This window comes from Podarcis muralis, chromosome 12, assembly GCF_964188315.1.
Source record: "Podarcis muralis chromosome 12, rPodMur119.hap1.1, whole genome shotgun sequence".
Lineage (NCBI taxonomy): Eukaryota > Metazoa > Chordata > Lepidosauria > Squamata > Lacertidae > Podarcis > Podarcis muralis.
This window is the reverse complement of record NC_135666.1, coordinates 49,867,332-49,882,106: the sequence shown is the minus strand read 5'-3', so window position 1 is coordinate 49,882,106 and position 14,775 is coordinate 49,867,332. Positions and strand designations below refer to the sequence as shown.

General features: G+C 44.3%; 1 protein-coding gene across 1 annotated transcript; it reads left to right on the top strand.

Moving 5' to 3' along the window:
• Positions 1-4,839: 4,839 nt before the first annotated feature.
• CLEC3B (C-type lectin domain family 3 member B) lies at positions 4,840-14,065 on the top strand. The gene is made up of 3 exons (XM_028751417.2): positions 4,840-5,135; positions 10,382-10,480; positions 13,269-14,065. Exons 1-3 carry the CDS (start codon positions 5,039-5,041, stop codon positions 13,667-13,669), a joined length of 597 nt encoding a protein of 198 aa, XP_028607250.2. The 5' UTR covers positions 4,840-5,038; the 3' UTR covers positions 13,670-14,065.
• Positions 14,066-14,775: the final 710 nt, after the last annotated feature.

Sequence of the window (14,775 nt, the reverse complement as noted above, 5' to 3'; positions counted from 1 at the left end):
TGTACAAGTCACGAATAAGAAAACTTTGGTCTGTGGATGTCTATCCTAGTTTAATCCCACCGTATCTTTCTTGAAACAGAATCGAAAGCCTCTTTCGAGTCAATAAACATTGTAAATGGTTCCCCTCTGCCGAGATTAATACATTTCTCTGCCGATTGGACCGACACAATACCATGATCCAGTGTGGATTTGTTAATGGCAAAAGCCAGTTTGCTCCTGTCCCAAAAGAACTGATAAATGACAAAGGACTGACGACGCACGGGAGAGGGGACTCGCTAGCCCAGGAAAAGACATCAGAATGATTTGTGCTCTGGTTTAAAGAACTGCACTCAAAGCTAAATGGCTCAGAGGTGAACTGTCTGTTCTACACTGCCAGGAGAGGTCTGCCCACTTGGTTGGCAAGATGCATTCCTTGGCACAGAAATACATGAAGACGTTGCTCCAGACAGGCAACAGCCTGCACACCCAGCCGGAATTCCTGTCTGATTCTTGAACAGGCTTTTGCCATGGCAGCTGTTGCCATTACGGCTGGTGGAAATTTCCATGTGTTGCTGCGCACTTATCGCCACGTTTTCATTGTCATGTGTCCAGTGGAGCAATAAAAGGAAACATCTGTGGAGCAAAGAGCTCGGTGTTTGTCCCAGAAACATTAAATTGCTTTTGCTCTAAAAGCCTCGTGGAATAAACCAAGGATTTCAGCAGCTCCTCGGAGCTTAAGAGAGTATAAGAAATAGCCTATCTGGTGGTTGTAAAATATTTTTGTGTCTGCTGTAGAAGCATTCTTCCCAAAACAGTGGGAGATAAAATGCAGATCAACACCACACACAAAAAAACTTGTTCAAGAGCAGCAGTTGGTTGTTTATTCTTTCAAAATCTTTGCTCTTGTTCATTTTTGCACATTTTTCAAGGTAGCTAGTTAGTGTGTCCCAAATCACATATTCCAAGCTCTTTCAGTTCATTTTCTCCCCATTAGGAGGGAAACATGAACCAATCCTTAGAATTTTCCTCCTATGGGGCCATCATAACTCCCAGCTGGAATATCAAGACTGGTTTACACAAACAGCAGTGCCACCAGATCCCTGAATATTCATGGGAGGCAGGAGACAAATTGTACCTAATTAAATATAACTCAGTTAGCATTTCAGGTCACCAAGAGATTAATATTCAGATTTGGGCAATCTTTTATAACCAGGTAAGTGCTTGCTTCCGACGGATAAATGCAGGTAAGCATAAGTGTAAAGCTGTCAGTTTGATATCATCCCTGTACAGTGGTACCTCGGGTTACATACGATTCAGGTTACATATGCTTCAGGTTACAGACTCCGCTAACCCAAAAATAGTGCTTCAGGTTAAGAACTCTGCTTCAGGATGAAAACAGAAATCGTGCTCCGGCAGCGTGGCAGCAGCAGGAGGCCCCATTAGCTAAAGTGGTGCTTCAGGTTAAGAACAGTTTCAGGTTAAGAACAGACCTCCGGAACGAATTAAGTACTTAACCTGAGGTACCACTGTATATATAAACCAGCTGTTGGAGTATGGATAGAATCTCCATTTTAAGAGATAAGATTTAAATTTAATAATGCAGCCCTTAAGAATTGCAATTCCTAATCAACCAAAGTTATCATGTTTATTTGTTGCAGACGTGGAATCTGGCTGTGTCCAAAATGGGAATTGAAAAGGCCCATCTCTTAACTTCTATTTCCTTTCTGCACTTTCTTTTCCTTTCTTCCAACAGTTATCCTTTAGTTCTCATCTACTGAACCACTTTGCAATACCTGCTTGTTTCCTAGAACTGCAATGGAACCTCGGTTTTCGAACGCAATCCATTCTGGAAGACCATTCAACTTACGAAACGTTCGAAAACCGAGCATCAATGGGTGGTCAGCAAAATCCTTTGAAAAAAATGGAGAAACATGCCTCGGAAGCTGTTCAATTACTTCCAGATTTTTGGCGTTCGGCTTCCGAGACGCTCAAAAACTGAGGTTCCACTGTATTCCCAGAATGGTTAGTGATGTCACTGTTTGTTTTTTCTTCCAGCTGGGTGTTATATCTGTCTTGTTCCATTACCTGAAATGTCCAGCCATTCATTTAAGGTGCTGGTTTTGACCTTTAAAGCCCTTTGCAGCCTAGGACCCACGTACCTACGGGACCGCCTCTCCCGGTATGCCCCGCGGAGGACCTTGAGGTCCACAAATGACAACACTTCGGAGGTCCCAAGCTCCAAAGTGGTTAGATTGGTCCAGAGCCTTTTCAGTACTGGCCCCGACTTGGTGGAACGCTCTGTCACAAGAGACCAGGGCCCTGCGGGACTTGACATCTTTCCGCAGGGCCTTCAAGACAGAGCTGTTCCGCCTGGCCTTTGGTTTGGACTCAGCCTGACCCTTATGTTTCCCTCCCCTTATGGTTTTGATCTATGGGCTACTTTTAAAATGAGGCTGCATTTTAAATTGCATTTTAACCTGTATTTTAAATTGGTTTTTTCCCCCTATTATGTTTTTACTGTAATTTTACCGGTTTTAGCCTCCCCCGAGCCCGGCTCTGGCCGGGGAGGGCGGGGTATAAATAAAATTTATTATTATTGTTGTTGTTGTTGTTGTTATCATCCCTCTGTTCCATTTTCCACATGGAGATCTGTGTCCATTTACTGTAGTGTTAGGGACAACTCTGTGCTTTCTTACCTGCTGGCTGCATCTGCAGAGCTTCCTGGGATACTGAAGTCTGAGCCGTTCAAACTCGGGACCTGTTAAAAAGAATGCCACTAAGTGGCCATTGGAGAGCATTAGTTCCTATAAATTGCTGTAGGGGTACGCTGGCCATTAAAATGCATTGTGACAAATGTAACTGGTTGCTTATAGAATTGCAGAGCTGGAAGGGACCCAATGGTCATCTAGTCCAACCCCCCTGCAATGCAGGAATCTCAACTACAGCATCCATGACAGATGACCATCCAACCTCTGCTTAAAATCTCCAAGGAAGGAGAGTCCGTAACCTCCCAAGGAAGACCGTTGCACTGTCAAACAGCTCTTTAGGGGCTGCCTTTAGGGGCCATCTCTAAATTGCCAAACGGGAAAATCTTGCTCCAAGTAGGTTCAGTTCCTAGGTGAGGGCTTTGATTACAAGCCCTGTGGCAGTGTTCCCCTGCCTTTAACTACTCTGTGATAGGTAGAGTAGTGTGCCTCAAAATGATGCCCACCAGTTTATCTCCATGCTGTTACACCTTTTTCAAAGGGTGGCGCTGTGGTCTAAACCACCGGGCCTCTTGGGTTTGCCGATCAGAAGGTTGGCGGTTCGAATCCCTGCAATGGGGTGAGCTCCTGTTGCTCTGTCCCAGCTCCTGCCAACCTAAGCAGTTCAAAAGCACGCCAGTGCAAATAGATAAATAGGTACCACTGTGGTGGGAAGGTAAACAGCATTTCCGTGCGCTCTGGTTTCCGTCATGGTGTTCCGTTGCGCCGGAAGCGGTTTAGTCCTGCTGGCCACATGACCCGGAAAGCTGTCTGTGAACAAACGCCGGCTCCCTTGGCCTGAAAGCCAGATGAGCGCCACAACTCCATAGTCCCTTTGACTGGACTTAACCGTCCAGTGGTCCTTTAACTTTTTTTCACCTTACACCTTTTGAATTTCCAATTCAACCATTAGTAGGCTTACCAGCTTACCAGGGGAAAAAACGTGGCTCAGCTTCCTGTTGTGCCTTTACCAACAGATTACAGAAATCAGCAGATGAAACTTGGCATCATGTGAAGCTGAACACTGCTAATGTGTCTCCGAATTTCTGTACAGTCATACCTTGGGTTAAAGTAGCTTCGGGATGAGTATTTCCGGGTTGAGTGCTGCAGCGACCCGGAAGTAACAGAGCGTGTTACTTCCGGGTTTCGCCGTTTGCACATGCGAAGATGGTCAAAATGACGTCATGCACAGAAGCGGCGAATCGCGGCACATGCAGACACGGGTTGCGTTCGCTTCAGGATGCGGACAGGGCTCCGGAACGGATCCCGTTCGCATCCAGAGGTACCACTGTATAGCCCAGGTGATATCAAAAGCACCTAAGAATATAAGAAGAAGGGACCACAGAGCCTAGGACTTGCCATTCAGAAGGTCGGCGGTTCGAATCCCCGCTACAGGGTGAGCTCCCATTGCTCAGTCCCTGCTCCTGCCAACCTAGCAGTTTGAAAGCACGTCAAAGTGCAAGTAGATAAATAGGTACCGTTCCGGCGGGAAGGTAAACGGCGTTTCCATGCGCTGCTCTGGTTCTCCAGAAGCGGCTTAGTCATGCTGGCCACATGACCCGGAAGCTGTACGCCGGCTCCCTTGGCCAATAAAGCGAGATGAGCGCCGCAACCCCAGAGCCGGCCGTGACTGGACCTAATGGTCATGGGTCCCTTTACCTTTTAAGAATGTAAGAAGAGTCTGCTAGATTGGGCCAATGGTCCACCTAGTCCAGCATCTCTGTTCTCACAGTGGCCAAAAAGATGCCTTTGGGAAGCAAGACTTGAGCCCTGTCTCCTAACATCCAGAAACATGACTGCCTTTGACCGTGGAGGCAGGACATAGCCATCATGACTAGTAGCCACTGTTAGTTTTGCCCTCCATGAATTTGTCCAATCCTCCTTGAAAAATCATCCAAGCTGGTGACTGAAAACCAGCAGCACGGCAGACTCAAAAGTTGGCAACCTTGGCTGTTAGGCACAGACTCGTTCAGGAAAAAAGTTGGCACTTTTGGAGCCCGAATAAATCCATTGGAAATGAACATTTTCATTTTCAAGTTATTTCATTTGCAAGTTTGTACAAGACCTAAAAAAACCCCCATCCCATTCCACTCCCCTCTGTGTTTATGGGAGGGTCCGAAAGCTCTTAGGATACTGGATCTCTCCCAACAATCTGTAAAAATAAGCTCCAGTCGCTGCGTTGCTTACCGAATAATCTGGAACTTATTTCTTGGCCAGGCATTTTTGGTTAAAGCCCACATTAAGAAGCTCGACTCAGGGCAGCTCAAATTCACTTCAGCTCCTCCACTCCCTTTGAGAACAGCAGCCGGACAGCGATGGAGCTCCGAGGTGTTTGCCTTCTGGTCTGCCTCATTTCTGTGGTACAATTGACAACTCAGCAGATCATCAGACCCAAGAAGAAGACAGAGAAAGGTAAGAGAACCAGAAGGAATTTCCCAATAGCTCCCCAGATAGATAGATAGATAGATAGATAGATAGATAGATAGATAGATAGATAGATAGATAGATGATAGATAGATAGATGATAGACAGATGATATAGATAGATGATAGAGATAGATAGATATAGATAGATAGATAGATGATAGATAGATAGATAGATAGATAGATAGATAGATAGATAGATGATAGATATAGATAGATATAGATAGATAGATAGATAGATAGATAGATAGATAGATGATAGATAGATAGAGATAGATAGATAGATATAGATGATAGATAGATAGATGATAGATAGATATAGATAGACACACACACACACACACACACACACACACACACACAAGCATTCAACTGTGTTTCTCCCACTGAGTTTGTACAGTTTAGCAAAAGCTGCATGTGTAAAAGGGTGTCATCTGTGCCCTGCTGTCTACCTCATCCTGTGTTGAAATGACTCTCCAAACAGGGTTTATTAAAAGGTCAAGAAACAGTAACACTTCTTATCACCCCTTTCCCCTTATCCACGCTATCCAGCCCAGTGGTTTCCAATTAGCTAAGTACTGCAGACCCCCTGTTTTTCTTTTTACTATAATTTTTATTAAATATTTCTAATTCACATTTTAAAATATTCATTTAAACCACCTTAAATCAATGACTTCCCTTCTTCCTTTTCCATTCCATTTCATTTTGCATACCATACATGTTTTACATGAACTAAACTATTTGGTAATCCATTGTTACATCCACCAAAACTTATTTACACTGCTGAATTTATCTTAATGCTCCCAGTGTTTTTAAATGTACACAATTTTCACACATATATTCAGTAAACGTTTTCCAGTCTTCTTTGAACATATGTTCTTCTTCTCTTATTGTGTATGTTAAATCTGCAAGCTGTAGCGTATTCCATCAGTTTAAGTTGTCTTTCTTTCTAGTTGTGACTTTGCTCGATTCACTTTGGGGCTAACAGAACACGAGCTGCAGTAGTGGCATAAATAAATAACCTTTTTTTTGACAGACCCCCTGTTTTTCAAAAGCCAAGCCACGGGCCCCCTACTTTTGAAAATTTCAATATATCTATGGTACTTTTTGTTATGTGAATGGGTTATGCAGACCCCCTGGGGTCCTCGGGACCATTAGTTGGGAACCACTGATAATAATAATAATAATAATAATAATAATAATAATAATAATAATAATTGTACCCTGCCCATCTAACTGAATTGCCCCAGCCACTCTGGGCTGCTTCCAGATATGACTGTATATGACAGTCATCTAAATTGGGTTTTGCAATATTGCATGGCAGACTGAAAGAGATCTAGGCAGATTTTTTTTTCTGGTTTTGTGGCAGAGCCTTCAGATCATAACCAGTGTGTGTTTAAATAAGCTCATGCACAATATGTGCAAATCGCATTGCTAACTAGAGGGGGCATGTCACCTGCTTTGCAGAGGATGGTCTTCTATTTTGAAAAGCTGTCTGGTCCAAGTCCAGGTTAAAAATGAAGAACCACAAGAAAGAAGAGCGAGGATCATGTCGCATTCATAGAATCGTAGAATGGTAGAATCAGAAGGGGTACCCTGAGGGTCATCTAGTCCAAACCCCTGCAATGCAGGAATTTCAGCACCCGGTCTCCCATCCAATTTGAAACCAGACCAGACCCTGCTTAGCTTTGCAAATGTGCTAGCAGTTTTATTGCTGCACCTAAGGCTGGTAGCTAGAACAGTTGCACACATACTGGGAACAGTTGCACACATACTGTGATTTAAAACAGAGATAATATTGCAATGAATGATGGCTAGACTACGGCACCGCAATGTAGACATTTAATAATAATAATAATAATAATAATAATAATAATAATAATAATAATATTTTATTTATACCTCGTCCATCTGACTGAGTTTCACCAGCCACTCTGGGCGGCTCCCAACAGAAATAATAATAATAATAATAATAATAATAATAATAATAATAATAATAATAATAATAAGTGATAAAAATGTGTTTTGATAAGAGGAGCCAAACTAATAATGACTAATTCAAAGTTAGTGGAACCCATTAAAGTTAATTGAGCAATGACTTAAAGCATCCACATCTCATTCTTTGCTTTTATATTTTTAAGACCCACTCGTAATTCTTGCTTTTTAGCAGGCGATAATTGACATTTGATAAAAATAAGGCTATCAAGTTTGAGGAAATTTTAGGTTCCATGTGAACCATATACAGAAACTGATCCCCCAGTACTTTTTATAACCACATTTAGATATTTGGGCTTCTTTTGTTTTTATATTTCAGGGTCTGTGGAACATCCTGCCACAATAACATTTCTCCACATGCTCTTATGTTGCATGGATGTTGTTCCATCTATTCAGATGTTGTTCACACATGTACAAACCACCTCAGGCAACCTTTTTTTTAGAGCAAAAAGGCAGAAATAATTTTAAAAGGATGAGGCCAACTTGGAAAGTTCTGTTGGAATCCTGGAATCCAAGACCCAAGTTTGGGGCAAGTACTCTTTGGTGAGAAGAACAACTGCAGAAATTTAACATTGCAATACATGCAGCAAAGAAAGGCATGGAAATAGAGGCTGTAAAACCTGCCTTTCCAGTGAACCCCAAAATTGTCCCTTTTAATGGTTCTTTCCAAAGTATCCCACTTCCCTAGCACACAGACAGACTTCACATTTAGTAAGTCATAAAATGCTTTACTTACAAGACTCTTCAAAGCTCAGATTCATGCGTTTTTCCATACAGTATAGCAGTCAGAAAAGACGCACAGGCAATAAAATGTTGCTTGGTTACAAAATAGCAGAAGTTCCTAAACTACAGGTATACAAAAACACTAGTTTCATATTCCATTCTTGCCTAAAAACAAGAGAGGCTGGTTAAAGCCATGCGGCTGAGCTGAAGCAACCAGCTCAGACCTCCTCACACACCAAATCCACATGTAAACTGAGTACAACAAGGGGTCTGGTTGCCCATTTCCTTCTGAGGTGAGGGGAAGTGACCTAGGCTAAGCCAGGCAGGTCAGCTTACTCTATAGCATTAACCACTTCATGTGTTAATTAGAATCAATCATGCTGGTTATATGGGGTTGGTTTCCCTACAAGTTCCTGGCCACTGTTTTACACAGGCCTTGTTTATTTATAATGGTCAGTTGTCTTGCAGGAACCATGATGTAGAATACAGTGGTACCTCAGTTTTCAAATGCCTCCATAGTCAAACATTTCGGAACTCGGAATGCCGAAAACCCGGAAGCAAGTGCCTCAGTTTTTGAACACACCTTGGAAGTCGAACAGGAAACATGGTTCCAGTTACAGATAGGTAGCCGTGTTGGTCTGCCATAGTCAAAACAAAAAAATATTCCTTCCAGTAGCACCTTAAAGACCAACTAAGTTAGTTCTTGGTATGAGCTTTCGTGTTTCGGGTGTATCTGAAGAAGTGTGCATGCACACGAAAGCTCATACCAAGAACTAACTTAGTTGGTCTTTAAGGTGCTACTGGAAGGAATATTTTTTTGTTTTGAGGAAACATGGTGTCCGTTCTGAGTTTTCCATATTGAGGCTTCCGGTTTCAGTTTTCGAATGTTTCAGAACTTGAACAGACTTCCAGAACGGATTACATTCGAAAACCGAGGTACCACTGTACTTAATTGAACAAAACATACCCGCTGCCTTGTGGGACATCTTTGGGAGAAGAAAAGGCGAAGGAGTAAACCCTACACAAATCTGGAGTGGAGTCCCTAAGACAGCTGGATGGCATCTTCTATGCCTCCCTTGGACAACTCCTGCAGCCAAGCTGGTGCCAAACATATCACTCTGCTTTCCTTTGATCCACATCAGTGAGACCAAGAGGTCTAATTATCTGGACATCCCAGGAGCTCCAAACACACTGCCCAGGCTTCCACCCCAGGAAGGTCACTTCAGTGCTGATAATGCAGTAGAAACTACGCAGGAGGCAGCAGTTACAAATTTCTGGTCCCTGCCTCCAAAGCAGGTGCTGTAATTCTCCAGCACTTTGACTTCACCCCTGGAGGCACAGATGCCAACAACAAAACATAATGTAGCATTAGGTAAAGGTAAAGGTACCCTGACCATTAGGTCCAGTCGCGGATGACTCTGGGGTTGCGGCGCTCATCTCACTTTATTGGCCAAGGGAGCCGGCGTTTGTCCGCAGACAGCTTCCGGGTCATGTGGCCAGCATGACTAAGCCGCTTCTGGAGAACCAGAGCAGCGCACGGAAATGCCATTTACCTTCCCGCCAGAGTGGTACCTATTTATCTACTTGCACTTTGATGTGCTTTCGAACTGCTAGGTGGGCAGGAATAGGGACCGAGCAACGGGAGCTCACCCCGTTACAGGGATTCGAAACACCAATCTTTTGATTGGCAAGTCCTAGGCTCAGTGGTTTAGACCACAGTGCCACCTGCGTCCCTTAATGTAGCATTTTTGAGGGTAAAAAAGGGTAAAGTCCAGTTAAAGGTGACTCTGGGGTCGTGGTGCTCATCTCGCTTTCAGGCCAAGGGAGCCAGCGTTTGTCCACAGACAGCTTTCCAAGTCATGTGGCCAGCATGACTAAATTGCTTCTGGTGCAATGGAACATTGTGACGGAAGCCAGAGTGCACAGAAACACTGCTTACCTTCCCGTCACAGTGGTACCTATTTATCTACTTGCACTGGCGTGCTTTCAAACTGCTAGGTTGGCAGGAGCTGGGCAGGAGCTGGGACAGAGTAACAGGAGCTCACCCCATCACGGGGACTACCAACCTTCTGATCCACAAGCCCAAGAGGCTCAGTGGTTTAGACCACAGTGCCTCCCACTTAATTCAAACAGGACATATTAAGATGAGGGCATTGTGCTACAAATATAAAACATATTGATATAAAAGAGGGAAAGCAAATAAAGTATTAGGAAAGGTAAGAAAGAGTAGGGAACGTTGAAAAGTTGCTAGGAATACCAGTTTCTAATCAACTTCCATGGAAGTGATACGCAGCAAAGGTGGGACATTTTACTGCATGGACCTGTTACGATTTGCTGATTCCATCTATTGCAAACTCTCTATAACAAACGCTGCATAATACGCTGCTTTCTTCTTTGTTCATTGTACTCTTTGTTATATTGCCAATGAGGGAGGAAGTTCTGGTTCCATTCATAAATGTGATTGCATTCATTCCGTGTAGGCAGACATGATCATCAATCTCTTCGTTTGCTTTGCAGATGTCGTAAGCCTCAAAATGTTTGAAGACCTGAAGGAGCAGCTAGAGAATATCTCCCAGGAGGTGGCTCTGTTAAAGGAAAAGCAAGCACTTCAAACAGGTACAAAACCCAATAGCCTATAATTTTTCATACGCCACAAAATGGCCTCACTTTGTGAAATAAGGCTATTTATGACATAACATTAAGCCGTGATGTGTTAGCTAAAGTCTGGTTTATTTGTATTTCCAGTACATTAACATTAACTGTTCAGTAACCATAGGTTGTTTGGGATCAATAAATCTGGATTTTAAACTACGATACGAAGCACCATAGTTTGCACTAACTAGTTTCCCATTATGCTAAAGCTCAGATGTACTGATTTGTTCTGTTGCTGCAGCCTCACACCCCGCCTGGTTGCAGAGATGGAAAGGGAGAGTGGTTAGAAAACAAAATCACTCCAGCATTTTAAAAGACTCTGCCTGTCCTCTTCCTTACAGTCAGCCTCTGTGGGTCAGGCATCCAAGCTCCGAAACCAGCTTGCAAGCGCAGAAAAAACACAAGAGCTTTTGTAGACAAATGCTTAATGTTGTTATCCTCGCTCTAGGAGCGAAGTGAACAGCATTGTTCAAAGCGACATATGCAAACAGCTGAAGGCAATTTTGTAGCTTGCATTGCATTTCCTCTCAATCAGTGCTCCAAACATGTGTGATATGCTGTGTCCTCCATTCTTTGTTGACCAGGGAGCAGGCTCTAATGATCCATATTGTCCCAGGGCAACTGTTTACCTTCTCCATCTGGTACGCAGGTTGGGACCCTACCTGCCCACAGACTGTCTCACCAGAGTGGTGCATGCTCTGGTTATCTCCCGCTTGGACTACTGCAATGTGCTCTATGTGGGGCTACCTTTGAAGGTGACTCAGAAACTACAATTAATCCAGAATGTGGCAGCTAGACTGGTGACTGAGAGTGGCCACTGAGACCGTATAACACCGGTCTTGAAAGACTTTCATTGGCTCCCAGTACGTTTCCGAGCACAATTCAAAGTGTTGGTGCTGACCTTTAAAGCCCTAAACAGCCTCGGTCCTGTATACCGGAAGGAGCGTCTCCACCCCCATCGTTCAGCTCAGACACTGAGGTACAGCACCGAGGGCCTTCTGGCAGTTCCCTCACTGTGAGAAGTGAAGCTACAGGGAACCAGACAGAAGGCCTTCTCGGTAGTGGCGCCCGTCCTGTGGAATGGCCTCCCTCCAGATGTCAAGGAAATAAACAACTATCTGACTTTCAGAAGACATCTGAAGGCAGCCCTGTTTAGTGAAGTTTTTAATGTTTGAAGTTTTATTCTGTTTTTAATATCCTGTTGGAAGCCGCCCAGAGTGGCTGGGGAGGCCCGGCCAGATAGGCGGGGTATAAGTAATAAATTATTATTCTTATTATTAATGTTTTCACCCCTTCTGTACTGCAGCAGGGGTCACTAACATCATATGGCACATGCTGAGGACTGCACCTCTTCAGATGGACCATGGCCGGTCCCTAGATCCCTCTGGCTCCTCCACATTCATGTTGATTCCTGTTCCTCTCCCTGCTGAGTGACTGAGGAATGAGAGGACCAAGGAGGAGCAACCTTTGAGGCACCTCATCTTCTCCCTCTGCCTGGTTGTGTGGTTTAGGTCCAAAGGAATAGGGCAGTAGCAGCAGTGTGGAGGAGAAGGACCCATTCAGAAAAGGTGGCCCGCTGAAGGACTCTTCTCCAAGGCCTCCCCAAAACTTGGAGAGCTAACGGGCACTGACTACCATTCACAAGGACAGCTGTGTTTCCAAGACCCTCTTCCAGGGGCAGATCTACTTTGAAACGAATGAGTCGTAAGCCCCTAATTCTAGAAGGGTCCCAGACATTGCTTAAAATTTTAAGGTCTAGTAGACCCAATTTGAGCCGCATGACTCAAAATAATTATTTTTTTGTTGTCAACAATCCCAAAGTTCGAGAGTCAATAACACAGATGTCATAAACGTTTAGTGATCTGTTGTGGAACAATCCCGTTGAAGAAGATGACAGCGGTTGCCCGGACCTCATCGCTGGTTGCGAAGAGGCCCGCACAACAGTTCAAGCTTCAGGGCTCCACTCCCCCCAAAATGTAGGTCCGCCACTGCTCTCAGCATCCTTTTTTAAGTCTAATGCAGTGTTTCTCAAATTTGGTTGTTTTTGGACTACAACCACCATCATCCCTATATAGCAAGGGTGGGATGATGGGAATTGTAGTTCAAAAACAGCTGGAGACCCAAGTTTGGGAAACCCTGCTCAAATTGAAAGAGTAAGAAATGCTTTCCTTGCAGATACATCGAACAGAGCTAGTACAGTGGTACCTTGGTTCGCGAACTCAATCCGTTCTGGAAGTCCGTTCGACTTCCAAAACGTTTGCAAACCAAGGCGCGGCTTCTGGTTGGCTGATTGGCCCCGGACACAATGCTGACAGCCGAAACAGACGTTCGGCTTCCCAAAAACATTTGCAAATTGGAACACTTATTTCCGGGTTTGGGAGCTGATTTGTTCGGGAGCTAAGCCATTCAGGAACCAAGGTACAGTGGTACCTCGGGTTAAGTACTTAATTCGTTCCGGAGGTCTGTTCTTAACCTGAAACTGTTCTTAACCTGAAGCACCACTTTAGCTAATGGGGCCTCCCGCTGCTGCCGCACTGCTGGAGCATGATTTCTGTTCTCATCCTGAAGCAAAGTTCTTATCCGAGGTACTATTTCTGGGTTAGCGGAGTCTGTAACCTGAAGCGTCTGTAACCTGAAGCGTATGTAACCCGAGGTACTGCTGTACCACTGCATTGCACTCCAAAGCACATGGTTCCTTTTCTGACTCCCCTGTCTCCCTGCACCATCTCCTCCCCTTTTTGTCTCTCGCTAGTTTGTCTGAAAGGCACCAAGGTCAACCTGAAGTGTTTCCTGGCTTTCCCCAACGCCAAGACCTATCACGAAGCCAGCGAAGACTGCATCTCTCAAGGCGGCACCCTCAGCACCCCTCAGACGGGAGACGAAAACGACGCTCTGTACGACTACATGAGAAAGAGCATCGGGGCCCAGTCGGAAATCTGGCTCGGCATCAACGACATGGCCGCCGAAGGGAGATGGGTGGACATGACAAGTACCAGCATCGGCTTCAAGAACTGGGAAACAGAGATCACCACTCAGCCTGATGGTGGGAAACTGGAAAACTGCGCCACGTTGTCGGGGGTCGCCACTGGCAAGTGGTTTGACAAGAGGTGCAGAGATAAGTTGCCATATGTGTGCCAGTTCATGATAGTTTAAAGGTGGGACACCCGCTGTGGACGAGGAGGTCAAGGCGTTCCACTTGGCCCCAGGAACAGAGCTACACAAAAATATGCAACTCATACATACCCTCATATACTCTTGGCAGATAAACATGGCTTGGCAGAACGAGTTACATCTGTGCTGCATTTTAATCGGCTAAAAACTACATTCCGCTCAGTAGCAGCTACATTTTTCTCACTGAGGCATGAGTTATAGATATCTATATTTTTACATCCAAAGCCTAATAGGATGACTTCATTAGTCGAGCGGCGTTTCAACTTTGCCAAAATAATACGATCCTTAAGACTCATTAGTTGTTCGTCGCATGTACTCTTCCTGCCGACCCTTTCCCCTTCCTGCTGATTGCACCAAATTAAACCAGCTTTTGCAGAATTGTCCTTATTATCATCTTTGGGGGGACGCCAAACCGAAAGTGCTTTAGCACAGCTGCCTTTCATTAAACGTTACAGCTCCTTATGGCCAAATTAACCCAAATAAATCCATCGCACACCTTTTGTTCCACTAAAATAAGAGTTCGGTAGAGTTGTCTCAGCCTAAGTTATAATACTGGACAATACTGGTGTAAAGAGGAAGGGAGGGGAGGTGCTATTGAGAGCTTTCACTCTGTTGTGCAGAAGAATAAAGATCGTTTTTTTATTTTAAAAAAAGACATTTTGCATATGTTGATGGGGCAAAGTGTGTTCTCTCTCTCTCTCTATTTCCGAGCTACATTAACTTCCTTCTGGGCACAATTGGCTGAAAATATAAGGAAGGAATTTCAAAAGGTATTAGTAATACAGTGGTACCTCGGGTTAAGTACTTAATTCGTTCTGGAGGTCCGTTCTTAACCTGAAACTGTTCTTAACCTGAAGCACCACTTTAGCTAATGGGGCCTCCCGCTGCCACCGCACAATTTCTGTTCTCATCCTGAAGCAAAGTTTTTAACCTGAGGTACTATTTCTAGGTTAGCAGAGTCTGTAACCTGAAGCGTGTGTAACCCAAGGTACCACTGGAGTAGTATATTTGTACCCTGCCCATCTACCTGGGTGGCTTCCAACACATATAAAAACATAATAAAGCATTAATCATTAAAAACTTCCCTT